The sequence below is a fragment of the Ranitomeya imitator genome, chromosome 1 (genome assembly GCF_032444005.1).
Source record: "Ranitomeya imitator isolate aRanImi1 chromosome 1, aRanImi1.pri, whole genome shotgun sequence".
Lineage (NCBI taxonomy): Eukaryota > Metazoa > Chordata > Amphibia > Anura > Dendrobatidae > Ranitomeya > Ranitomeya imitator.
The window spans coordinates 1,187,323,614-1,187,351,452 of NC_091282.1; the positions used below are offsets into that span (position 1 = coordinate 1,187,323,614).

General features: G+C 42.2%; 1 protein-coding gene across 1 annotated transcript; it reads right to left on the reverse strand.

The window, feature by feature from the left end:
• Nucleotides 1–4,458: 4,458 nt before the first annotated feature.
• Nucleotides 4,459–27,597, reverse strand: LOC138658349 (protein S100-P-like). The gene is made up of 2 exons (XM_069745805.1): nt 27,308–27,597; nt 4,459–4,650 (listed from the first exon to the last, which is right to left on the reverse strand). Exons 1-2 carry the CDS (start codon nt 27,443–27,445, stop codon nt 4,525–4,527), a joined length of 264 nt encoding a protein of 87 aa, XP_069601906.1. The 5' UTR covers nt 27,446–27,597; the 3' UTR covers nt 4,459–4,524.
• Between the last annotated feature and the right edge of the window lie 242 nt (nt 27,598–27,839).

Genomic DNA, 27,839 nt, shown 5'->3' on the forward strand with positions numbered 1-27,839 from the left:
AGGGTTAGGGGTAGGGTTAGGGTTAGGATCCCTTATGGTTAGGGTTAGGGGTAGGGTTAGGGGTAGGGTTAGGGGTAGGGTTAGGGTTAGGATACCTTAGGGTTAGGGTTAGGGGTAGGGTTAGGGTTAGGGGTAGGGTTAGGGGTAGGATCCCTTTAGGGTTAGGGTTATGATCCCTACCCCTAACCCTACCCCTAACCCTAACCCTAACCCTAACTATTTCTGTTTATAGTGGGTTTTTTACTTTATTTTGATGATTGGCAGTTGTCACACATTTTTCTGCATGCGTTTAAAAAACGCAAACGCATGAAAAAACGCATGTAAACGCGGTAAAACTCCGCGTTTTTTTCACCACATGCAAAAACGCATGCGTCAAAAAAACGCAGCGTTTACACGCGTTTACATGCGTTTTTTCACCATGCGTTTTTTTGCGTTTTTTACCGCAAAAACGCACCCGAAAAAACGCCAATGTGAAACCAGCCTTAATGTGGTGTTACCAAGGTCTCAGATAGAAACAAGAAACTGTGACACCCATCAGAAGACCCAAGCTGAGAACTGGATTGGAACCAGTTTGGCTACCAAAGTAGGAATACCAGGAGTTATAGAAGTCAACGCAAGAATGGAATAAAGCCTGGTCTAATATTTGACCTATAGTGGCAATAGTAATGTAACGACTGATTCTTGAGAGAGGCATTATGACTTAGCAATGAATTTAAAGGGGTTGGTCACCTTATATCATGTGGACATGACTTTATTGCAATACTTTTATGCTCTCCCCAAAATTGAAATTGTGAAACCAAGAAGGTAAAGTCATATAATTATGGATAGAGATGTTAATCTCTATTTATTCAGAATGGAGTTGGAGCGCCATGTGCAGAAAGAACTGCATGTTGCTTGTAATACTTATTTATTAGTAATGCCACAAAACGACTTTAACACATTTATTAAATAAAGCAATAAAAAATAATAACAAATTGAATGAGAGTTTCACTTTGTAATGGTAGCAAATTGGAAACTGAATCAGCCAATCAGAAGTCATCTATCCTTGTAATACATGATGCTGGAACATTATATAAATATCTATAGTGCACCTCCATTGCAAATTCGAGTCTGGAGGGCCATTTAGTCAAAGGTCTGTGATTATCCCATCCCTTGTAGATTGTGAGCCTTCGCGGGCAGGGTCCTCACTCCTCCTGTACCAGTTATGACTTGTATTGTTTAAGATTATTGTACTTGTTTTTATTATGTATACCCCTCCTCACATGTAAAGCGCCATGGAATAAATGGCGCTATAACAATAAATAATAATAATAATAATGACTAGAAAAATGGCATGTGTAAATTGATAAGTAGGTAGTGGTTGCAAATATGCCAAAAATAAGATGATCACAATTGTCCATAAGCTCCAAAAATGAAAAGTGCAACAAAAACATCCATGGTAGCAAAGAGTATCTTCTTTTCTGTTATCCCATCACATTATGATGCTGTCTCCCTGTATTATGTGATGTATTAATAAAGAATAGGATATTCGTTGCTACAGTGGATGTTGCTGATCCAACATTCTCCAGGGGCTTGCCGGAGTTTTTGTATATATTATATCCTACGTGAAAAGACATTCTGGGTTTAGGTGATGGCAAAATTCCCTGCTGCATAGTAAGCAAAAGACACTCCGTGTGTCTGGCTTACTTACTCCCCTATACAGTATTTTGTTCCAGTCTGTTCTCCTGCAAGATTTGTCAGGCCTGAAGACCTTAACTCCATTTCTTTGTCTATAGGCCTGAGCACACAACCAATTTTCTCGGACAAGTGCTATCTGTGGTTTCCACGGATAGCACTCGTACCTATGGTATTCAATGGGACACGTGTCCGATTTTTTTCCTCGTACAGAGTGGTCCATGGAAAAAATCGGAGACATGTTCGATTTTGATCTGAGTGTCAGATCAAAATCAGGCATGTAAATCTATGGCTGCATGAAAAATGTCAGACTGCACTTGGATGACATTTGAATGTGGTTTGATTTTCACGGACTGACAGAATGGAGAAGGTGGAGAAACTTTTTTTTTCTCTCCACATCCGAGTAAAACTGACGTCACACTGATCAAAATAATCAGATCGTTTTTCTCAGATGTGGAGACATTTGTCTCGTAATCCTACCCTAACAGAGTCTACGAGAAGGTCACTGACAAACTGAACATAGTGAGTCGTGTCTTGGAGAACAAAAGGAGTAGTTGCTGGAAATCCAACGTCCCAGCCCTACAATTCCTGACATGGTTTGTCTGTGGAAGGTTGGAAAGCCCCCATATACATTAGTGTCGTATAATGCCAATGCTATCGGCCAATTTAGCAGACTTTAGTCTAATATACTTGTGGTACTAAAGATCTGGGAATTTGTTTTCAGCAATTTTACATGATTTCCATATTCAAAATAGAAGTCATATGGATCCAGAATCTTGAACATAAAGGACCTGCCATCACTGCCAACTAGAATAAAACAATGGATTTATGCTAGAATATATGGGGTCTTGTCATGTACTACTGATTGTGATTATTAGATTTTTGAAAATATACCAGGCTGTCCTCAGATAATAATCTAGAATGCCTTCAATGCCGCCTCTTCCATTGCATAAAACTGAGCCAGCTGCACACAGAGGCAGTCATGTCAGCGATTTGCGGATGTTACTGGCCCAAGATTTCTTACGGCCATACGAGCCTGCCAATACACGTGAATGATATCATCTTGCCTAACAGTAACTATTACCCCCAATTATATAACTGTAGTGACTGCTGCACGAGCCCTTAAAGTCATAAAATAAAATTATGGTTGCAAACGAGTCAATGCAGATTGGTATCACTATCTGAATAATAATAATAATAATAATAATAATAATAACTTAACCCCTTCACCTACTTGGGATTTTCCTTTTTTTTTTTTTTTTTTGCTTTTTGCTCCCTTTTTTCCCAGAGCCATAACTTTTTTTTTATTTTTCATCAATATGGCCAAGAGAGGGCTTGTTTTTTTCAGGACGAGTTTTACATTTGAAAGACTCCATTGGTTTTACCATGTAGTGTACTAGAAAATGATAAACAAATTCCAAGTGTGGAAAAATTGCAAAAAAAAGTTCCACAATAGTTTTTTTTTTTTTTTTACCATGGTCACTAAATGCTAAACCTGACCTGCCATTTTCGGGTAGATATGGTCTATTTTTGCATTTTATTTCAATGTTGCGGTGAACCAAATAAACATATTAGTGGAGTTTTGATTTTTTTTTCTTTTTACGCCATTTACCAATCAGATTAATAATTTTTATGTTTTGCTAGATTGGACATTTTTAACATTTTGATGCCAAATATATGTATTTTTTATTTTTGTTATTGTTTTATTTTGAATGGGGCGAATGGGGGGTGATTTGAACTTTTATTTTTTTTAATTTTTAAATATTTTTAAAAACATTTCATTTAATTTTCACTTTCTTCTACAGTCTACTTGAAGCTGCGATCTTTTGATAATTTGTGCTACACATAACAGGGCTTCAGACTCACCTCTTCTGACAAGCCTACAGCCTGCAGTGATCCTCAACCTACTGAGCCGCCGTACAACCAGCTCCACCCTCTCCTATTGTATCCTCACCCATATCCTGTAGACTGTGAGCCCTCGCGGGCAGGGTCCTCCCTCCTTATATACCTGTGTGCCTTGTTTTTTTGCTCATGTTTATTGTACTCGCCTATATTTGCCCCCTTTTTCACATGGAAAGCACCATGGAATAAATGGCGCTATAAAAATGTATAATAATAATAAATGTATAATAATAATAATAATAATAATAAATCATCATCTGCTGTGAACGCCAGCCACGGAGCAGCACTCATAGCAGATTGGCAATGACAAGCACGAGGGTCTCCTGTCATGGAGTTAGTGATGCACGTGTGCATTTTAGAAGACACTGTCAGAGATTGGTAGCGGCATTTAACATGTTCACAGCCGGGTGTGGATAGCGATTCCTCTCGCGGCTGTTTGGGGCACATGACAGCTGATCAGTTCCTATCAGACCTATATATCATAGGTCGCAAAGGGGTCAAACTTGATAGGAATGTCAGAAAGACAGAGATTATGACTGCCAAAAAAAGTTCCAAGTTTTGGTGCAAATATGTTACACCACATCATCTGCAACTTTTCTTATGCCAATTATCAGTTAATAATTTTCCCCTTTGAAGATCTGTATTCGGAACACATTATCAACAATAAACATTTTGGACCTAACTGTGTTAGAAAAATTTAATTGTAGGTATAATTTAACAATATAAATTATATAATATATATAATTATGTAATAAGTGCTAATCAATAAATTACCCTTGACCTCCTGGAATATTATAACACATTCAATTCATATTCTACTATGTATAATGTATGTTGATATTAACCAGTCCATTACCTTCAACAAAAGAAAGAAGCAGAACATATTAAATACAGAAGTTTATTAGCCAATGCTAAATTGATATTAATAATTAATTTGCAGGCAAGTTCTCATTCGCTTGATGAAATGAGGATATGAGAAAGAATGTTCACAAATTCCTTGAAACCCACTGTAGCGTCTTCATTTCTAAACAGATCCTTTAGGAGTTTGCCAGAATTGTCCTTCTCTTTGGCCTTCTAAAAAAGAAATGATTTTAAATTGTTACAATCAAAGAAGCACATCTGTTATTTATCATTGTATGTACAACTGAATTAGCCAAGGAGAAACAGAACATGAAAAATAGAATTTCCAAATTTGAATGTAAAATACCCCAAAAATAAAAAATGAATCCTCCATACACTAGATGCTACAAGCAATGATCTGTAAGATTCTGAATATTTATACAAGACCCTTCGGTGTAACCATCGAAAACCCTAGACACCCAAACACATAGGAGCTCTGCCTTAACTACTTCATGAAGGATGTGGCTACCTTTGCAATATTTGTATGGTTCCAATGTACTTTAACCAATTCAATACCAGGCCATTTACCAGGATTCCTGACCAGGTGCATTTTCAGTTTTCAGTTTAAAACCCTGAAAATTTGTTTTCTCATTTGGATATTCCATTTAAATGAATTTAAATCTCCTGGTCCAGATGAATTACATCGTAGGGTACCGAAAGAGTTAGCAGAGGAATTTAGAGAACCACTGGCCAGAATCTTTGCAAAATCCTGGAAAACAGAAGAAGTCCCTGAAGATTGGAGCAGGGCAAATGTTGTCCCTATCTTCAAAAAAGGAAAGAAGATGGAGCCAGGAAATTACGGGACAGGGAGCCTTACTTCTATACCAGGAAATATATTTTAACAAATTATTAAACAGCATGTATGTAAGTACTTGGATAATAATACAGTAATTTACCAGAACCAGCATGGGTTTGTAGCAAACAAGTCAAGCCAGACTAATCTACAAGGGCTTCTCAATAAATTAGAATATCATCTAAAAGTTAATTCATTTCAGTTCTTCAACACAAAAAGTGAATCTCATAAAATATATAGAGTTATTACAAACATAGTGATCTATTTCAAGTGTTTATTTCTGTTAATCTTGATGATTATGGCTTAAAGCCAATGAAAACCCAAAAGTCATTATCTCAGTAATTTAGAATACTTTATAACACTAGGTTAAACAAATTATTTTAACATCTGAAATGTTGTCCTACTGAAATGTGTGTTCAGTAAATGCAGTCAATACTTGGTCGTGGCTCCTTTTGCATCAATTACTGCATCAATGTGGTGTGGCATGGAGGTGATCAGCCTGTGGCACTGCTGAGGTGTTATGGAAGCCCAAGTTGCTTTGATAGCAGCCTTCAGCTCATCTGCAATGTTGGGTCTGGTGTCTCTCATCTTCTTCTTGACAGATTCTCTATGGGGTTAAGGGCAGGCGAGTTTGTTGTCCAATCAAGCACAGTGATATGGTGGTTTTTAAATCAGGTATTGATACTTTTGGCAGCGTGGACAGGTGCCAAGTCCTGCTGGAAAATTAAATTTCCAAATAGCTTGTCGGAAGAGGGAAGCATGGTCGATGGCTGTGCTGACTTTGGCCTTGATAAAACACAGTGGACCTACACCAGCAGATGACATGGCTCCACAAACTATCACTGATTGTGGAAACTTTACACTAGACCTCCAGCAGCTTGGATTGTGGCTTCTCCACTCTTCCTCCAGACTCTGGGACCCTGATTTCCAAATGAAATGCAAAATGTACTTTCATCTGAAAACATCACCTTGGGAGTACTGAGCAATAGTCCAGTTCTTTTTTTCTCATTGGCCCAGGTAAGATGCTTCTGGCATTGTCTATTGGTCATGACTGGCTTAACGCAAAGAATGCGACACTTGTAGCCCATGTCCTGGATATGTCTGTGTGTGGTGACTCTTGAATCAATGACCCCTGCAGCATTCCACTCCTTGTCAATCTCCCCCACATTTTTGAATGGCCTTTTCTTAACAATGTTTTCGCACCTTTTTCTACCACACTTTTGACTTCCACTCAACTTTCCATTAATATGCTTGGATACAGCACTCTGTGAACAGCCAGCAATAACCTTTTAGGGCTTACCCTCCTTGTGGAGTGTGTCAATGACTGCCTTCTGAACATCTGTCAAGTCAGCAATCTTCCCCATGATTGTGGAGCTACTGAAACAGAATAAGGGACCTATTTAAATACTTAGAAAACCTTTGCAGATGTTTTTTGTTAATTATTCTAATTTACTGAGATAATGACTTTTGGGCTTTCATTGGCTGTAAGCCATAATCATCAACATTAACAGAAATAAACACTTGAAATAGAACACTCTGTTTGTAATTTCCTTCTTTGATGAAATCAATGACTGGGTGGATCTCAGAAATGTAGTACAGTATATCTTGACTTCAGCAAAGAATTTGACTTAGTATCTCATACTATCCTTCTTGGAAAAAATTACCATGTATGAGATTGACAAGGCTACGGTTAGGTGGATTCATAACTGTCTCAGTGATCGTACTCAAAGAGTGGTAATAAATGGTTGCACATCCAATTGGACAAGTATTTCAAGTGAGGTACCACAAGGCTCTGTCCTGTCCCAGTGTTGCTCAAGATAAGGGAACTGAAGGTAAACTAATCAAATTTGCAGACGATGCAAAGCTAGGAGCGATAGCTAACACTAGAGAAGACAGAGAAATGATTCAGAAGGATCTACATAAGCTTGAACAATGGGCAGCGACTAATTGAATGGTATTTAACAGGGAGAAATACAAGATTCTACATCTGGGCAAAAAAAGTGAAAATTACAGGTATAGAATGGGAGGAACAGATTTAAGCAACAGCACGTGTGAAAAAGACTTGTCTTCATAGCAGGGCTGTCTGGGTCTCCTCTGAACCAGCAGCACCTGCTATACCTCTCCACATAGTGATCGCATGATGGCTGTTCATGGAGGAGAAACCATAAGCGTATCCTACTACTGTCTACAAAGCATTTCTTTAGTGCTGTCTAGACTGTTTTCAATTAAGTCTTTGACTTCAGGTGACTAAAAGCTAACTAGCTGAATCATTCTAAGAGCTATATAGAAACACGAGGTCAATTTTGTCTGCAGAATTCTGCACTAGAGAAGACAAAGAATGCATTCAGAAGGATCTAGATAAGCTTGAGTAATGGGCAGCATCTAATAGAATGGTATTAAACAGGGAGAAAAGTAAGATTCTACATCTGAGCTGGAAATGGGCAGAATAGAACTAAGCAACAGCATGTGTGAAAAATACTTGGGTATACTAATAGATCACAGACTGGACATGAGTCAACAGTGTGATGCAGCAGTAAAAAAAGGCAAACACAGTTCTAGGATATATGAAGAGAAGCATAGAGTCTAGATCATGTGAAGTAATTATCTCCTTCTACTCCTCCTTGGTCAAACCTCAGCTGGAATTCTGTGTCCAGTTCTGAGCACCACATTTTAAAAAAGGCATTGAAAAACTGGAGTTTTCACAAACAAAGTTTCGGCTTTCTACGGCTGTCCTCAGAACGCGCATGTGCAGTTCATTTTCCTCACACCAGCGGTCAACACACCGGAAGCACTGCTAATCACTTTCGCAGACTATAAAAATGCAAGCAAGCACCAAACAACACCGCAGCACATGTGGATACTACATACCGCCACTCGGGGACCCTGAGCCTGACAGGTAAACGACTCTTCCTGCACTCTCCTACAGCATCTTTGTTCCTGCATTCTGCTTGTGGCATTTTTGTTTTTGTCACCTGCTTCCAAGACATTTAATATTATGCCTATTTAATATTATGCCTGTAAGTGACCTATGATGATTATTATGAACAATATTATTATTTATATACATACCAGGAAAGTATGCATTTGCCCAAAGCATTTGAGGTTTGCACTGTCTTTCAGTAGCTCCTAGACAGGATGGGTGTAACCTCCCTATTTCGGTGAGGCTAACTAGCTACAGTAATTTTTTCGTTTCTATGAATCTATTAAGTGAGACAAATAGAGTTTTCTATGTATCATTTGACCCTTTACTTTGTTTATCTTTATATTATTTTGTGTGAATACTGTTTTATTCTTGCAGAATAGATGTATCTTGAGAATGGCAATATTACGCCGAAACGTTGAATTGTACACGTCTGTATTCTTTTGGGTGTGTCATCTGAAATTATTGATTTTTCTGCATCAATAAAATTTGTAGTGCCAGAGTTTACCATCTTTCTTACTGTAATTGGTAGTGGCATTACTGTGATTGGCTGGCCATGTGACATCATCATAATACAAAGAAAACTGGCGCCAGCCGGCTCTAGAGGGAGAGAGTGCATGTCTGAGCTTGTGTGTTCACAGTATAACAAATCAGTCTTGTAATGTTGATACCGGTGCTGAAGCTGAACCATCATACTAATAGCACTTGTCAAGTTTAATCATTTGCCTTGCTGTTTGTATCACATACATTCTGCATTTAGTCTAGGGAGGGAGAGAGAGTTGCAGGGACAGTGGCAGAATACAGTCTGTAGACAGGGACTAGTCCTGTTGAGTCTCTTGAAAAATGTATATGATAGATGCTGCAAATTTTTTTCTGTGAAAAAATTGATTATATTGTGTGAAAGATCGAGTATTACATGCTTTGTGGTACATTTTGGTATTATATAATACTCCCCAAAAAGTTGCATTTTTTTTCTGGATTAAATTACTCATCCATACAGTATTCCATAATCTGGGGTACATTTTCACTATGTCTATCGCTCCAAAAAAAGCGGAATTTTTTTTTGTTGAGTAAAATTTCTCACTCATACAGTTTTCCATGGTCTGGAGTACATTACTGTAATATCTATCACTCCAAAAAAAATGTTTAAAAATGTTGCTGGGTTAAATTTGTCAGCCATACAATATTCTGTGATTTAGGGTTCATTTTTGTGAAATATAACACACCAAAAAAAGCAATTTCTGAATTAAATTACTCACCCATACAGCATTCTGTGACCTGTGGTACATTACTGTAATATCTACCACTCCAAAAAAGCATTTAAAATTTAAATGGGTTTACTTTCTCAACCATACAGTATTCCGTGGTCTGGGATACATTACTGTGATATCACTCCCCCAAAAAAAGCATTTAAAATTTTGTTGGGTTAAATTTCTCACCGATACAGTAATCCGTGGTCTTGGGTACATTTTTGTGATGCATAACACTCAAAAAAAGTGCAATTTTTTTTTGCTGAATTAAATTATTCAGCCATACAGTATTTCGTGGTGTGGAGTACATTACTGTGATATCTATCACTCCAAAAAAAGCGTTCAAAAATTTTGCTGGATTACATTTGAAAGCCATACAGTATTTTGTCGTATGTGGTCCATGTTTGTGATATATAACACTCCAAAAAAGCATTTAAAAATTGCTAAAAAAATTGTTCAAAAATGTATTGGTATTATATTGCTCATCCATTGAGTACTATGTCTTCTTGGGTGCATTTTCATAGTATCCAACCCTCAAAATTTTTTATCAAAAATGTATCAGTATTATATTACTCTTCCATAGAGTATTACATTTTCTTGGGTGCATTTTGGAGAAATTGTTCAAAAATGTATCACTATTATATTGCTAATCCATACAGTTTTACATGTTCTTGGGTAGATTTCAGTTGTATCACACTGTGGTAGCACAAAATAATTAATACATGGCATTTACCCCATGTCTACTTTACATCAGTGCAATTTTAAAACAGAATTTTTTTGTTAGGAAGTTAGAAGAGTTAAAAGATGATCAGGAATTTCTCAATTTTCCCAAAAAAACTACAAAACCATTTTTTAGGGACCACATTGTCAAGGTGAAAATATATTTTCTTTATACACTTTTGTACTTTTATATTCTTATGCTGTGAAACAATAAGTTTTTTCCCTTTGCTTGCTAATGCAATTGTAACTGTATTTAACATGGCTGCCAGTATTCACCTTTGCCCTAGATTTGCTTCTGCTAAAGAAGCAAGTTTCATATTCCAGAAGTTAAGTATCATTTCTGTTGAAGTCGAAACTTAAAGTGACGTGGAGACAGGAGGATCCATCAGATGACGTCAGGACCAACCAGAAACACTGAATACTAGATATATTGCTTAAACCCCGCCTAACCCCGCCCTCTGCACACCTTCCCCCAATGGACCATATAATGTTGTGTATAGGAAATAAAGAGTTCAGTTGCTGTGACGTTGCTACACCTTGTAGAGACACGAGCATGCACTGAGTTTGAACCAGCCTTTGTCTGACTCATTCTTATCCAGTACCAATGCTCTTATTCTGATTTGGAATGACTGGTGAAGGAAGGATATTGTCGTGACGACCCCGACAACATCACATTTGAAATGACTTTGAGGGAACTATTTGACAGAAAGTACCCCAAAGTGACACCATTCTAAAACTACACCCCTAAAAGTCCTCAAAACCACATTCAAGAAGATTATTAACCCTTTAGGTTCTGCACAGGAATTAATGGATTGTGGAAGATAAAAAAATGAACCTTTTAGCCTCAAAGTTTTTACTTTAACAACAGTAACAAGGAAAATGAACCCCAAACTTTGTTTTGCAATTTCTCCCGAGTACGCCAATACCCCATATGTTTGGACAAATGGCAGGGCTCAGAAAGGAAGTAGCACCGTTTGACTTCTTGAACCCAAAAATAACTGGAATCAAGAGCAGACGCCAAGTCACGTTTGGAGAGCCCCTGATGTGCCTAAACAGAAATGACATTTTGGAACCTACACCCCTCAAGTATTTTATCCATGGGTATAGTGAGGATTTTACCCAAAGGTTTTACACAGAATTTGATAACATTAGTTGTCATATTGATTATGTCATCATGGGTGTTGAGCGCAAGTGCTCATTACTCGAGTTTGCATAGGAAACTTGGGTATGCATCAAGTATCGAGGGTGTTTGAGCGACCCCTATGCAAACTTAAGTAGTGAGCACATACGCTCAACACCAATGACAACATATTCAATATGATGACCTAATGTTATCAAATAATGTGTAGTACCTTTGGTTGTCATATCATCATTATGTTTTTTTAACTTTTGAAAATACCCAAACCCCAATGCTAACCCCAAACCTAACCTTAGTCAAATCCTAACCCAAACCCTAGCCTAACCCCAACCCAACCTAAACCCTAGCCTAGCCTCAACCCTAACCCTAGCTTAACTCCAACCCTAACCCAAATCTAACTCAACACTAACCCTAATGGCAAAGAATGAAATAAAAGTGATGCAATAAATAAAATGTAATCTGACAAAGAGGGGGTTGACATACTAATTATTGTATTTTGATAGAGTCTATCATAGTGATCAAAATGAACCAACAAGAAAAATCCCCGCTGCTGTTGGATGCTGGCAGGCAGATCTCGGCTGGCACACTGCGCATGCGCCCATCATTTTTTTCCATGAACATTTGGTGGGGGAACGTAGATGGAACTTGAAGGACTGTGCAATGGTGAAGGTCTCGGTGAAGCCTGGGGACCTTATTTCTCTCTCCTCTGACATGTATATCATATCAGAAGAGAAAGAAATGTTTTTAATAGCGGCACTCATTTTTTTAAGTGATCGTTGTTATTCAATGAATACCGGCGATCATGTGATCGGGGACCGGAAAAATACAACCCTGATCATGTTTTCCAGGCTTTCAGATACACTTGGAAATGAGGGACTAAGGCCCCTTAAAGGTGGCCATTTTAATGTGTATTGGTGGTCATTAAGGGGTTAAAATCTAAAAAACCTTCCAAAACTTTTCATAGATTCAAAGATTAATCCTTACACTGTAATGTGATTCTTGTTACATTTCACTGGTATATTAAACTTTTTTTTAAAAAAACCTTCCAAAACTTTTTATGGATTCAATGATTCCTCTATACTTGGGGATCCTAGTTACAGATAAACTTACCTGCAGCAGCCAGTGCCAGGCAGCGGCTGCCAAAGCAAACAGGATCATGGGGTGCATTAAAAGAGGTCTGGATACATGATGAGAGCACTATACTGCCTCTGTACAAATCCCTGGTTAGACCGCACATGGAGTACTGTATACAGTTTTGGACACCTGTGCTCAGGAAGGATATAATAGAACTAGAGCGAGTACAAAGGAGGGCAACAAAATTAATAAAGGGGATGGGGAACTACAATACCCAGAGAGGTTAGCAAAAGTAGGATTATTTAGTCTAGAAAAAAGACGACTGATGGGCAATCTAGTAACCATCTATAAGTATATAAGGGGACAATACAAATATCTCGCCGAGGATCTCTTTATGCTAAGGAAGGTGACGGTCACATGGGGGCATTCTCTGCGTCTGGAGGAAAGAAGGTTTTACCACCAACATAGAAGAGGATTGTCACGGAGTTACTGCGACAGTGCAGTACCAGAAGACTGATGGCTCCTGCTTCGCCGCTGAGAAGAAGCACTTCTCCGGTGTATTAAATGTGATTTTTCTTTCAGCAGGACAGGGGTTAATAGGCCATGTGGATATCCCTGCTTTCAGCTGTGTTAGGTTAGCCACTCCTCCTTCCTAAAAAAAGCTAGACCTTCTGGCCAGATCCTTGTCTGAGATAGCACTTGCTAGATAGACCTGGAGTAGTGAGGAGCTGGTGTCTGGAGAGCTGGAGGAGTTTATTGTGCGACAGTTGTTTGGTTGGTACGCTTGGAAATTCCTCATCCTTGCTTGCCTTATTTTCTTCCCCCGTCCTTCACACCCTGGAGAATACCTCTGTTATTTGTGAGAGTATATTTTATGTGAGTGGAGTTTTATTTTACCCTTGTCTTGGTTCCCCTGTTTGTCGGGTTGGTGTACTTCAGTACATGGTTGCGCCTCTCTTCCCCGGGTGGGGAAGGGGACAGATGCAGGGCTGCAGTTAGAAGACAGGGCTAGGGCGGAGGCCCCAGCATCCTCGTCATCTGAGGTATCATGGAGAACAGAGCGAACCTCTAGTGCTAGGTCCAGGAAAGGTGCCCCTGGTCCCAGTTTACGCGCCGATCCAATCGTAACAAGGATTCTTTACTGTTAGGGCAGTGGTAATCTGGAATTCCTTGCCTGAGGAGGTGGTGATAGCAAACTCAGTTGAGGGGTTCAAGAGAGGCCTACATGTCTTCCTGGAGCGTAACAATATTGTATTTTACAGATATTAGGTTCTTTAGAAGGACGTAGATGTGGGGATTTATTCTGACAGAATATAGGCTGAACAGGATGGACAAATGTCTTTTTTCGGCCTTGCTAACTATGTTACTATGTTACTATGTTATACACTGTAATGTGGTTCTTGTTACATTTTGCTGGTATATTAAACTTTAAAAAAAAAGCTTGCAAAGAAGGTTTTGAATTCAATTATTCATACATGCAGTTTAACATGCTTTATTTAAAACTACGGTGGGTTAAATTTTTTTAAAACTGATTGGCCTGGTACAGTTCACAAAACATTTTTGGTCAAAAAATTGACTTGTGTCATATGTACCGTAGAAATTTTGTTGGTTTGAAATAAAAACCAAAATTGGTCTGCTGTAGGTCTACACTTTCTTAATATTTTAATGAGACAGACCACTTGTTGTCTTCAATGTTGTAATGGTGACCCAGCTTATAATTTTTGGAAGTCTTTGCACTGTGTAGAACGTTTACATGTAGGAGTACCACAACTATACTTTGTTTACAATATTTAAATGACATGCTACAATTGGTGCCTTCAAGGTTTTATTAATGACTGCTTGTAATTTTTGTCAGGTTTTGCACTGTGCAGAACTTTATTGAGTGTGTGAGTACCACAACTATACTGTCACGCCGTTCTGTCTGTATCTGGTTTTCGGCATGACAATGCATGTCTTTGCTTTAACCCTTTGCTCCTTTCCCCCTAATTGAGCTGGGATACTGTTGGCTGTTACCTGTATGGAGCTTTCTCAGTTCCCTGCTCTGCTGCGTAGCTGTACATGGGTGGTTAGGTCTTTGCTCTGCTGCATGACCATCCGCATGTGCGATCCCTGGTTGCCGCTGTGGAAGCTGTTCGTGGGTTGCGAGGTCATTTGCAGCTGGTGCATGACTTTCCACATGGTTCTGGGCGTTCAGTCACTGCCAGGTGCCCTGAGCCTCAGTTCCTGCACTGATTGTGCTGTAATAGTTTCTGTTTGTGCTAAGGGTGTGTGTGGCCATACCTCCCCTGCTTTTATCAGGGTTAGTGTGTGTACTTGAAATGCTGTCCCCAGCCAATTGCTGAGGGGCAGCTCCTATATAAAATTCCCCTGCCCTATGCGTTGGGCTGGGCTACTCACAAAGCTCCTTAACTTTTCTATGTGTGTTTTGTGTTCCTGCACCTCTCCTGTGTATGTTTTGGTACCAAAGTCCTTGCCTTGATTCCTGTTATGTACTGTTCTGGTGCCTGTCCTGGAGGCGGTATATCCAGGCCAGAATCCTTGATCCTGTACATGTTTTGTACCTGACCCTGTCTGAACTGTGTCTGCTGCTTTATGCTCCTGGAATCCCTCTGCGTCCGGAGCCTCACACCCAGTGACTTTGAGCCTTGTGTAACTGGTGTTTCTGCTGCGCATCTGCTACTCTGTGCTCTGGCTACCATGCGGTGCTAGCTCCTGGCAGGCCCAGCAATCCTGCGGTTCTAGCACCATCCCGCTTGAGTTCCACCCTAGGTCCGATGCCTGGAGCAAGACGACCGCAGTCTGGAACCTGATGACAGCTGCCTGGAGTTTGGAGCCTGATGACTGTGGTGGTGCCTGTAGGTCGTGTCAGATGTCCGGAACCGAACGACTCCTTTCTGATGTCTGTTGGTGACCCTGTGTCCTGATGTCCTGCCTGCATCCTGATGACCTGATGTACCCTGACATCTTGTCTGTGTCCTGATGTCTTGCCTGCGTCCTGATGACCTTGTATACCCTGATGTCCTGCCTGAGTCCTGATGTCCCGCCTATGTGTGCCTCGGTGATCCGTTGGGGTCCACTGGGTGGTACCCTTCTGGGAGGTGTGGAATTGGGAGCCTGGCATAGTCATGTTTGGTTTATGTACTGTGTGACTTTACTTTAGTAAACTTTACTTTCTCTGTACCTGAAGTTGTGCGGTGTAATCAAGTCCTACATGTCTCTTTCCTTGTCCACATGCTCAGCTGCCACAGAACCCTGGTCTCTGCCTTCCCCTAGTTCGGGTAGGCCCGGGTCTCCCTCTGCGGTATAAAGGGTCCATATTGCGTCCTTGGGGGATGCGCGCCCCGCACCGTCGTGGTCTGTTGGCGTTTGTGGGATGGCCGCATCAGCGGCTGCAGCTGACCATGACATATACTTTACTCAATATTTGAATGAGGCACTACAGTTGGTGCCTTCAAGGGTGTATGGATGACCCTGCTAGTAATTTTTGGAAGGCTTTGCACTTAGTGTATAGCCTTCATGAGGCTAAGAATAACACTACATGACAATTTGAACAGAATGTGTATGAAGCCCTCTTTTATGCCTAATAAAGGGTGTATCTGAGTCTCTCTTTCAGCTCATTTTTGGCAATTATTGGCAGATACTACCAAAGTGACATAAATTTCACCACAATAGAAATAGTATAATAGGGACTGTCAGGTCTTCCACTACACCCAACCAAGCAGATGGACAGCTAACCAGGAATGTACACATTTCCAAAAATTAGTGGCACACACCACCAAAGTGGCATCAATTTCACCACAGTAGAAATAGTATAATAGGGACCGATACATCTTCAACTACAGCCAACACAGTAGATGGACACCCAACCAGGAGTGTACACATTTCCAAAAAATAGTGGCACACACCACCAAAGTGGCATCAGTTTCACCACAGTAGAAATAGGGACCGATACATCTTCGACTACAGCCAACCCAGTAGATGGACACCCAATCAGGAGTATTATTATTATTATTATTATTTATTATTATAGCGCCATTTATTCCATGGCGCTTTACATGTGAGGAGGGGTATACATAATAAAACAAGTACAATAATCTTGAACAATACAAGTCACAACTGGTACAGGAGGAGAGATGACCCTGCCCGCGAGGGCTCACAATCTACAAGGGATGGGTGAGGATACAGTAGGTGAGGGTAGAGCTGGCCGTGCAGCGGTTTGGTCAATCGGTGGTTACTGCAGGTAACCACATTCCAACAATCAGTGGCAGACACCAACAAAGTAGCATCAATTTCATGAGAGTAGAAATAGTATAATAGGGACCAACACGTCTTCCACTACAGCCAACCAAGCAGATAGAAAACAACCAGGACTGTTCACATTTCCACAAATTGGTGCTAACATCTGCAGCAACAGCAGGTACAGAAGCCACACTAAAGATATCACAGATTGCAATTACGCTAGATCAATGCAGTACACTAAAAACTTCAACAGCTGGCTGCACTTATCTGTGATAACACCAGCAGCAGCGCTGTAGACATATTCTGAGAGATGATAAAAGCTCCAAGCCGTGAGAGGCAAGCTCAGGCCACTCATCTATTTTTGAAAGCCAAAATGTGAAGGGGTCCAAACCCTCCCTGATGGTATTGATATTGAATTCTAGATACTCCTGCACCATCTATCCTATCATCAGCTACCCTCGATCAGAGTAATCCACCCTCCCTTGGCACCTGCCTGTTTGACAATAACAGTCTGGAACTTTGAGACATTCTTATCACTTCTATATCCTCCTCTGCTTTCTCCTCTTCCACCACCTCCTCCCGCAGGCTATTCAAAGTCTGCTCCAGCATGTAGATGTCCGGAATAATGATGCTGATGATGGCATCGTCAGCACTAACCATCTTAGTAGCCATTTCAAAACTGTTAAAAAGGGTGCAGATGTCCTAAATTTGTGCCACCTCCATACTGCATTGGCCCAGGCTATACGACATGACATACTGCATCAGGACTCATTGCTGCTGCCACAGTCACTGCAACATGTGCAGAGTGGAATTCCACCATGTTGGCACCTCGCATATCAACCTGTTAACTGGCATGGGCAAACAACTCTGTATCGCTGCAAGTCGATGACCTGAGGGGTACAAACAGTGAAAGTGAGCACATAGCTTCCGTGCTTTCTGCAGCAGCTCACCCAAGCCAGTGCGGCGCCTCAGGGTCCTGGTCATCGCAGTGATATTGCTTTCCTCTCGGGGAGAGTGATACTTCGTTTGGAGGCGGAGGTGCGGGACCATTGTGGTGTTTCGCCTTGATGCAAGATGGGGTTTCATCAAGAACCGGACCTGTATCTGGAGGTCTTCGTGAACCAACGTGACGTGGAGGCCCATCTGATGGAGGGACACCCGGGCCGTGACCTCTACCCAGGTGACCGCGTCACCTACACCAGACATTGGGAAGACAAAGGGTGGTACGCTCTCCACGTGCACAAGCGTGAGCTGAACGAGGGAAGATCGCCATCTAGAGATTCGGAGCCATTGCCACCGGAGGTTCCATATCGCCCAACACTGCCCCCACCTGGTCAGGTGAGAGACACATCTGCCCACAACAGAACACCCGTTGTTCTGTGCTCCAGATGCGCACGCGCACTAGTGGAACAGAGGACTGTAAGCACACAGATTCCCATTCAGAGTGCAGACGCACTGTATGTGATGCCTGGTAGCCGCTCATACCCGAAGGGACTGCCGCCACCAGTACTACCTCCAGAGCTGTTCAAGTAATCTAGCAACTTGAAAGCTAATAGTTAATTCTTCATCCTTTTGCTGCTACAGCTCACTAAACCCTACCAGGGTTATTTCTTAAAGGGGTCCCGTGTTAAAGGGATCCTGTGTTTTGCACAATTGCCTTTTTTGCCTTAAAGAACATTGGAATCATGGACGGTGAATGATTCACAAACTTTGCTATATATAGTTTGCACCTTTTTAAGGGTGCTTCCTACTGGTTTTACAAAAGGAGCTTTTTGAAGAGACTGTTCCTGATATAATTGTGAAAGTTCCTGCTGTTTTAGAGTTAATAATTGACTTGAGTGTTACTTGCACTACCTCATTGAAAGACTTGAGTATTGTTTGAACCCTTAAAGGGACTGTTGAATTATTGCACTTTGCCAGTTAGACTTAAATATAGATAGAATTGTGTTTTACATAGCCGATAGTATGTAGCTGATATTATGGAGCACTTTTGAATAAATTGAAAGAAAATGCAGTGAGCCTCTGGGAGTTGATAGACTGTTCTGCACCTGAATAAGGAAAAAGATTGTTTGCACTTAAAGTTCTAAGATAGTATACCCGTGAGGGTCATCGCATTTCATAGTTAGTCAGTGTACTGTTTTGTTAAATTGTTTTATTTCTAAAAGTAGGCCTACTATGTAAATATGTTTTGTTACACAACGTTCAAGAGTCCTCACCTCCCATAAAGGGAAGCACCAGTTTATATTAACTTGTTTATTGCATTCTAAATTTGCATGTCTTTTTGCTAACCTGTAACAGTTGTTTTCTTTTCCCAGTCTGCGAGTACTGGATTTAACAGGGGGAGAGTGCGGGTTCTGGTCATTGCAGTGGTATTGCTTTCCTCTCGGGGAGAGTGATACTTTGTTTGGAGGCAAAGAAGGATAACTGCATCCGGGTACCACAAACATGCAACACAGTTTACACTCCAGGCCACCAGGGGGAGTTTCTGCTCCTATTTATTAGGTTACTCCACATATATATAACTGGTAGTCTGTAGGGAAAGTTAGAATGTTCCAGACAGTAGTCTGAGGTGGAAATAGGGTCCGAAGGAGCTGTGCATGCCCTCAGAGCTGCAGCTCCCAGAAAGAGACATTGAAAGCAGAATTGTATTGCAGCGAGCGTGTAAGGAGAGGAAGCAAAGGAGAGGACACCAGAAGGGGACCAGCCCTGCATAGGCTGCCTCCTTCTGAGACGCAGGATCCCGGTAGCCGGAACACCAAGGGAGTAAGGACCTTTATGCTTTACTTCAGAAACCGGCAGGACAGCTAATTTCATGTTACCTGTCTGCCCCTACACCCAGGAGGCACAGTGGCACCCCTTAGAGGCTGGGGCATGATAGAATCCCTATAAACCGCCTCAAGCCACCAATCATATGGGTTTGTCCTATCCTATCTGAGGGACAGAGAGAGACATAACATCTACAACAGTTGTGAGGACCTTATGAGAAGCTTAGCAGTAAGGGACTACAACACCACGGCGCTAGAGGAAGGCTTTTATTTCCACCTGGACAAGGGGACTCTGGACTTGCCTCCAAACCGGCCGGACTCTGCCTGCCCTGTGATCTGGTGCCCTGGACTGTGGATACTGAAGTCTTCAGTAAAGGTAAAGAGACTGCAACCTTGTGTCCTCGTTCTTCTATGTGCCTCTCACCATCCACACACCGGGAAGCCCTGGGGACATACTTCACCTGTGGGAAGGTATACCATGTAGCTGCCATAACATCACCCCAGTGGACCCCTTAAAGCAGCGTCGGTCACCCTGACTGAATACCACAGGTAGCGTCACGAACACAAACTTTATCCCTTTAAAGACCTTTCCCTTTTACGCGGACCAGGTCAGCCATCGTGACATCCCCTGTGAACCGCAGGACCCAGTACGAGTATCCCACGCCCCTATGGGGGCGATCCAACTTGATAGTGGAACGCCCGCCAGGGCCTAGGGGTACTCAGTACCAGGTCCGGTACTTAAAGGGATGTGTCACGGCAGTGGCAACCCGCTCCGTGGCCTTGGAAGCCCATGTAAAAGGGATGGTCTTTAAAGGGGTTTTGTGAGTAAAGTTTGTTCGTGATGCCACCTGCAGTATTCGGTCAGAGGGGACCGACGCTGCTTAAAGGGGTCCTCTGGGGTGATGTTATGGCAGCTAAGATGGTATAACTTCCCACATATGAAGTTGGGTCCCCAGGGCTCCCGGTGTGTAGATGGAGATGATGGGTAGTGTAGAAAGAAACGGAGGACACAGGTCTGCAGTCTCTTTACCTGGTTTACTGAAGATTTCAGGCAGCCAAAGTCCAGGGCACCAGATCACAGGTACAGGCAGGGTCCGGCCGGCTTGGAAGCGAGTTTGGAGTCCCCTTTACCAGGTGGAGTTAGAAACCTTCCTACTAGCGCTGTGATGTAGTCCCTTGCTGCCTTAGGTCTCATGTGTTCTCTCTGTCCTCCTTGAAGGTAGGACACTAACCCATATGAGAGGTGGCTCGAGCCTTTTTACAGGGTCTCTATCAAGACCTAGGTGCTATGCGCCACTGTGTCTCCAGGTGTTAGGGCAGACAGGTGATGTGTAGTCCAGCTGTCCTGCCGGTTTCTGCTGTGAGTCTTGGAGTCCCTCACAACATCGGTCTTCCGGCTACCTGTGCCTGCGCTCTGCAGGGAGGTAGCTCAGTCGCAGCTATTGTCCCCAGTTCTCACTCTCCTGTGCTTTACTTCTCCTACACGGTCTCTACAATATGTTCGTCTTTATCTATCTCTTTTCCAGGAACTGCAGCACCCTTGTGGCTGCACGGCCCCTTCAGTCCTTCTGACTCTCACTGTCTGACTGCTCTCTTCTCTGTCCCTCTGAAAGAAAGACTGACTTTCCCTCCAGACCAGAATATATATATAGGGGAGCCACCCACAAGCTGGGTCAGAGCTCCCCCTTCTGGCCTGGAGTATGAACATGTTGCAAGCTTGTGAATACCTGATAAGAGGAATCCTTCATCGCTTCCAAGCTTGACATAAACTCTCCCCGTGAGGAAAGCAATGCCACTGTGACACAATGTGGGGTGTCACAATAGTGGCAGAGATATCGCTGTACCCCTAGGTTGAGGACGTAAGCCATGCAAGGCACGTGTGGGAGCTTATCTCGGTGTAGGGCCGCCACCAGATTCGCACCGTTATCGGACACGACCTTCCCTGGATCCAGGTTCAGCGGAGACAGCCATTGCTGTCCAGAACTTTTCAGCTGTATGACTGTGATCTCCAAGGCATATCAACTTTAACACTGAGAAGGAGGAATAGAAAAGACACACTGGTGCTCCTAAGAGATAAAGCAAAACTTGTTGCTGCAGGTGAAATGGCAGGCTCTGTGCAAGTCCTGTCAAAGTAGGGTAAAAGTAATAGTGAGGTTTGTAATCACCGCACTACAATAGAAAAAGTTACTGGTAGTGTACTCCTGTGTGAAATAATGCGTGGTCACAATATGCCAGGTGCCCAGAGTGGATTAGTCAAGCAGATTGCAGAAACCAATAATAGGACTTACTTCTGATATCAGGGCGTACCGCTATGGTTCCATGCTAGGATGGCTGATGTGCAGAGAGGCTGGGGTATGGGGAGCATCCTCCCGTGATGGCGACTCGAACAGGTTGCCGGAGACACAGGTTGTGAAAGTGCAAAACGCTGTTTAATTAATACCATCAAAATTCAAGGAATATGAGAATATAAAATATGAAAATATGAAAACATGAAAGTATGGATACGTGTTAATCGCAAATAATTTGGTAAAACTGGTAACCCTGATGAAAAAGGACCACGTTATTCGTAAAGTGTTGGTTGATTTTTTGGTCTCACCACACATCCGTCGTTTTGAGCCATCACGCTTTCCGGCAACCTTGTCCCTGCTTCAGAAATGCTTCCAGCCAGAGCACGCCGTTAGCTTCCATCTCGGTGCACCTTCACAACTTGAGTCTCTGTGCATCTGTGTGAGTCGCCATCACGGGAGGATATTCCCCATAACCCGGACTCTCTGTACATCAGCCATGCTAGCACGGAACAATCGCGGTACGCCCGTATACTAGAAGTAAGTCTTATTATTGCTTGCTGCCATCTGCTTGACTAATCCACTCTGGGCACCTGGCATATTATTCCACACAGGAGTACACTACCAGTAACTTTTTCTATTGTAGCGCGGTGATTACATACTTCAATGTCAATTTAAACACTGCCTGATTGCGGTGAGCCAGCTGCGCAGTACAGAGGTGGTGGGAATTCACTCTGCACTTTTGGAATGTGTTTCTCATTAAGGCAGAGGTTGAGGGTGCAGATGAAGGCAATAGAGGAGGTGGAGGAGGCAGAAGCAGTGGATGAAGTATGAAATAAAGAGGTTTATCCTGCAAGCTTTGGGGATTTCAAGACTTGTGGAGCAGCACCTTCCCCGCTTGCCCCCACAGCCACTAGAGTCACCCAGTGCCCAGTCAGCGAGATCCAATACCCTTGGCCATGCTTAGTCATCCAAGTGTCTGTAGTGAAATGCACCCTGGCAGACAGAGATTTAGTCAAGAAACTGGTGTTGTTGCCTGCGACATGCTGGTGAAGCGCAGGCACAGCTTTCTTAGAGATGCAATGATGACTGGGCAACTGGTACTGGCATTCAGCTTCCTGAAACCGTTTATATCTACCAGGTGGAAAGGCAGAATTTCCTTAGCCAACACATTGGAGATGGTAAAGTTCAACCTCTTAGCTTTGTCATGCATAGGAGGAAACAATCTTTTACATGACCACAACTGCAGGACCATGGGCCAGCTGCAGTGCTGAGATAGGGCTGAGTGGTGTGGTGTGCTCATTCTCTGAGATCAGTCAAAAACAACAGGCATGTCAGCTTGCATTACAGTTGATGGCAGGCTCTCAGTTAGCCTGACTGAGGAGGAGGAAGAAGCAGCAGATGTGATTGATGGGGCGGCTGATGGTTGTTGAGTTCAGCTGGTCTGCATTTTAGCGCAATGGGATTCCCAGAGCAACGAATGTTGATTACCCATAAAAAGGGCCATGCATGTAATAGTTAAATTATTGCACTATTATAATGTAAGATTGCTCGTCATTTGCGGTGACAAGAAAGGCCCAGGCTAATCAACCCTTGCCACCCCTCTGAACTGCAGACCCTCAAATGCTACATCACTACATGTCTGCGAAGTACAGTGCACCATAACCTCCTCATCTTCCTCTTCCTCCATCTCCTCAGATGATCTACTCAGCTGTGTGCCTCTGTGTTCATGCCAACTGGGATCTACCACCTCATCATCATCCTCTGTGTTATCACATTCCTCGCCCAGAGAGTCACCCTCCTCCTCTTCCTGCCCTGACAGCACAATACAGTCTGCGTGAGCCTCAGATATCTGAGTCTCTGCAGACTCACCCATCTGTGGTTCCCTACAGCAAGTTGGGCGGTTGGAGAGTTGTGCCACGGGGGAAAGCAAGGGCAATTGGGATGCCACCTCTGTGGACTGTACTGAGCATGATGTTGAGGAGGATGAAGAGGAGCAGAAGCCACTTGAAGCTGGACTTGACATCCACTCAAGCACATGCTCTTTATAGGCCTCATCAATAAGGCGTACCGCTGTGCGTCTGCCAAAGAAAGGTAGTGGAGTAGCCGGTCCAGTAACAGGAGTTGTAAGCTGTCTTTGTATAGGATGTGACATTGTTGGTTCACTAGTTTTTTCAGAAACATTACCACCTACCTCACATACACCTTGAACACCAAGCCTAATTCACCTTCTACCACAACCTTGCTTTTTCCCAGTCATGTTGCTTAGATAGTGTGGTAGGAGCACAGTATTAGCAACTAAAATGTGATTTTTTACTTAACAGCAGCTCCGCACACAGCTCAATTTCAGCATCACTAAATGACAAGTTGAACTATGGCGTGGGGAATCGCGTTAGTCACAGAAGAAAGAACTGCTTGAATGTAGATAAGGCCTGTATGACAAAAAAGATGTGTTCCAAACAATTTCAAACTGAGATCTCCCCTACTGTATCACGTTAGTAACAGAAGAAATTTGTTTTTAGTGTGGATGAGGCCTGTATAACCTAGAATATATGCTCTAAACAATTTTAAACTTGGATCTAGCCTGCTGTATCATGGTACAGCTCAAATCACAGAACAATGTCACCATCATTAAATGACAAGGTGGGATATGGTGTGCTGTATCACATTTAGCAAGTGAAATATTAAGATTTAGAATGGTCTTCTCGTGCATGAAGCATAATAGAAGCAGTGCACAACACACTTCTATGAAATGTGCACAATGCTGTCTTTGTCTGTAGACCTCAGTAATGGCAAAAACAAAAATGCTGGAAGCTCCATTTCACAGCCACACAGGACACTTGCTATCTAAACTATCTGACTTAGAAACAATTGCCCAACTAACTAGCTAAAAATCTATCAGCATCCAATGCAAAGAGTCAGGAGCAGCCTCTCTGTGCTGTTATATTGACAAAATGGTGCTAAAACAAGATGGCCGCTCTATATACAGAGAGGGACATGTGATGTCAGCAGCCCATGACACAAGCCATTGTGTCAGGACATTGTGGATGTTTCCTCGTCCTGATTGGCTAGCCTCAATGTGCACACATACAGTTAGGAAAAAAAAAAGTTTACAAGCACACTTCTCCTCTGAGACCTTCCCACCCCATATCCTCATCAAACATGTGCCCCACACTCATCATACACCACCATTATTGTAGCCAAAGTGTTCAAAATACTTTAGTGGCATTGCAAATATGTTACCGATTTGCTTGTGTTTCCGATCACGAATCCGAATGTGGCATATTTATGCCGAATTTATGTTTGCCGATTGGTTTTCGAATATATTTGCATATCTCTAGTCATTGGCCATGTTATCCTGAGGAACTGATCACATGAAACGTGCGCTGGGGCGGCGGGAGTACCTCCATCATTCCGAGTTCACCTATGTAAGTCCTTCTCATATTGTCTTGTTAACCTGCCTCAATTGGGCAGATAAATACGCCTGCGCAGGAGCGCGATGCCGTGGAACCTCTGTGGATGACGCAGGGACGTGCCATCCACATAGCAAGCAGGAGAGCGACATCGCAAGAAGATGGGAGGTGCCGGACCAGGACCAGCGACACCAATTGGACCAGACCGCCCCCGCAGGTGAGTATAATAAAACATATTTTTCTTCTCTTGCAGGTCGGACCGGGGGCTTATCTTCAGCATTATAGAATGCTGTATATAAGCCCTGAAAGGGGGTGGCCGTAACTCGTATCGGCCAAAACTGCTGACACGTTCGCTTTAATTTTTTACTGTACATATACTCTTTTGTTTCCTAGTGTGAGTTTTCAAATAATTGGCCATTTTATTGCTGAAGGGGCAGGATTAGTGGTCTGATTATTGCTTTATTGTTATGGTGCCTGCATTGGTGTTCCAGAATTCTACCATTTATATTGTGGGGCTTTACTGGAATTCAATGCAATAAGGAATTATAGCACATTTTAAATTGTATCCTCGTCATTCTGTATTATTAATAATGAATTACAATTAGTGATGAGCGAATATACTCGTTACTCGAGATTTACCGAGCATGCTCGGGTGTCCTCCGAGTATTTTTTAGTGTTCGGAGATTTAGTTTTCATTGCCTCAGCTGATTGATTTACAGCTATTAGCCAGGCTAAGTACATGTGGGGGTTGCCTGGTTGTTAGGGAATCCCCACATGTAATCAAGCAGGCTAATAGCTGTAAATCATCCAGCTGCTGCGAAAAAAACTAAATCTCTGTGCACTAAAAAATACTCAGAGGACACCCGAGAGTGCTTGGGAAATCTCGAATAACGAGTATATTCACTCATTACTAGTTACAATGTGTTTTGAAATACAGCATTACGAACTCTGTTTATTGCTGCTTTATCGATATTGTTTTTGCAATAGTCACCTGTTATTGCATTGCCCACATGGCCGACACATATACAACACACCACATGACACTCACTTAGTCCAACCACCACTGGAAGGATGTGACGTCTGCCTCTTTTACGGGAAGGTGTCCTCACGGGGTGGTGCATGCCTTCTAACGTCATTGGAATATATTAATGTCTGACATGCACCACGGCACGACACTGGAAGGGACGGATCTGTCAGCAGATGTCTGGCCTCCATATGCTCGATGAATGCAGTTGGGCGTGTTCCGTTCCTCTCATTGGTTGCGAGAGGACCCAGGGGGTTATAAACTTCACAAGATGCATGTAACACACTGCTTCCCCCCCTCCCCGAGAAAGCTAAAGCGAAACGCGCGTCGGGGCCTTGGCATGGCACACAGGCACTTTATTACAGATGGGTAAGAGGATTTGTTAGTGTCTATTTGACTTGCAACCATCCATACTGGCCATAGTGTCTTTTATGCTTGCATCCATTGCCCCTGCCTCTCATGGTTATATCATTAGGCAGTAACAGAGCCTACCGGGGTAGTCCGGGATCACGTTTACATGAATTGTAGAGGGTCTGCGATTTATATTCATAGTGCATCTCATTCACAATGCATCCCTCTATTTCTGCATTTTTTTTTACGTACTTGCGCTCCATGTCTGTTTGATTGATGGCACATTTACTCTCCTCTTCTCCTTTTTCTTCATAAGGGGTTTGAGCTATTTTGATTCCAATTTACATTTTTGTGACATTCGTCTACTAGCATCTCCCCCTCATTTATCACATTACTGCCTGTACTCTCGCCCCATGGTTGTATGGTTGTCTCCTGTTTTTATAAGTTATTTCTACCTGTATAAGTTTGTACTGTAACCTGTTTTGTTTATGTGACTTTAGTAAAATTTTGTATTTTATGATAAATCAGACATGTGAATTTTCCCTGTCCAAATCCATATATTTTACAGCCAGGTGTTCAAGCTCCATATGTTCTCTATTCACCAGCTGTATGTCAATCACAGTATATAGACAACCTAGCACCCATTTATCTATCAATGCCCTGCTGAAGTGTTCCTTATTTAGAGTAAATCAGGAATTACTATCTAGTTGTTTTCTAGCAGTTTTAGGGAGATGTTCTAATTTTAGTAAATTGCTATTTACCGTACTTAATTTTCCATATATTTTTGTGACACAACCACAAAAAAGCTACACAGCTGATACCTAAGTATTTTGTATGTGTATGTGGATTAAAATCTTACCGCCATGAGCACAGGCACGTCCTTCTCCAGCATAGTCTTCATTCCCCCTTTGGTTAACGTGTTCTTTTTGTCCTCAGTATTGGAGTATTTGTTGTAGACATTAGTTAACGTATCTATTGCAGTCGCCAGCTCAGACATGTTTGGATGTGATATTATCTTTTCTGTTCGTCCCGGCAGCTTGTTGTAGGCAGAATGTAATACAGGGATGGATGGGGTACTTATATAGGAATTATGTCTATAGGGTGAAGAGCAAATATTATACTAGTACGTAAATATTTACTGGGTGTAACAGTGATACAAATTCTAGTAATGAATACACTATTCATCACCAATAATTATCCGTTAAAGGTGGAGTTTGTATATAATTGCTGACTTTATCCATATGAATTAATGACACACCTTAATTATATTTCACTCTCCACCTGTAAAAATTGCGAAACTAATCTCAGAATTATGAATTTAAAGTTTCACACAGGTGAACTGCAATGTTTAAAAGTTCCCATATTTATTATATGCAAGTCACCTAATTCCT

Bases quoted from the DNA above. Each gene is read 5' to 3' on its own strand.
- LOC138658349 (XM_069745805.1), bottom strand. From the start codon at position 27,445: ATGTCTGAGCTGGCGACTGCAATAGATACGTTAACTAATGTCTACAAC. The intron at 4,651-27,307 runs GTAAGATTTTAA...TTTCTTTTTTAG, and splicing joins ACGTGCCTGTGCTCATGGCG to AAGGCCAAAGAGAAGGACAA.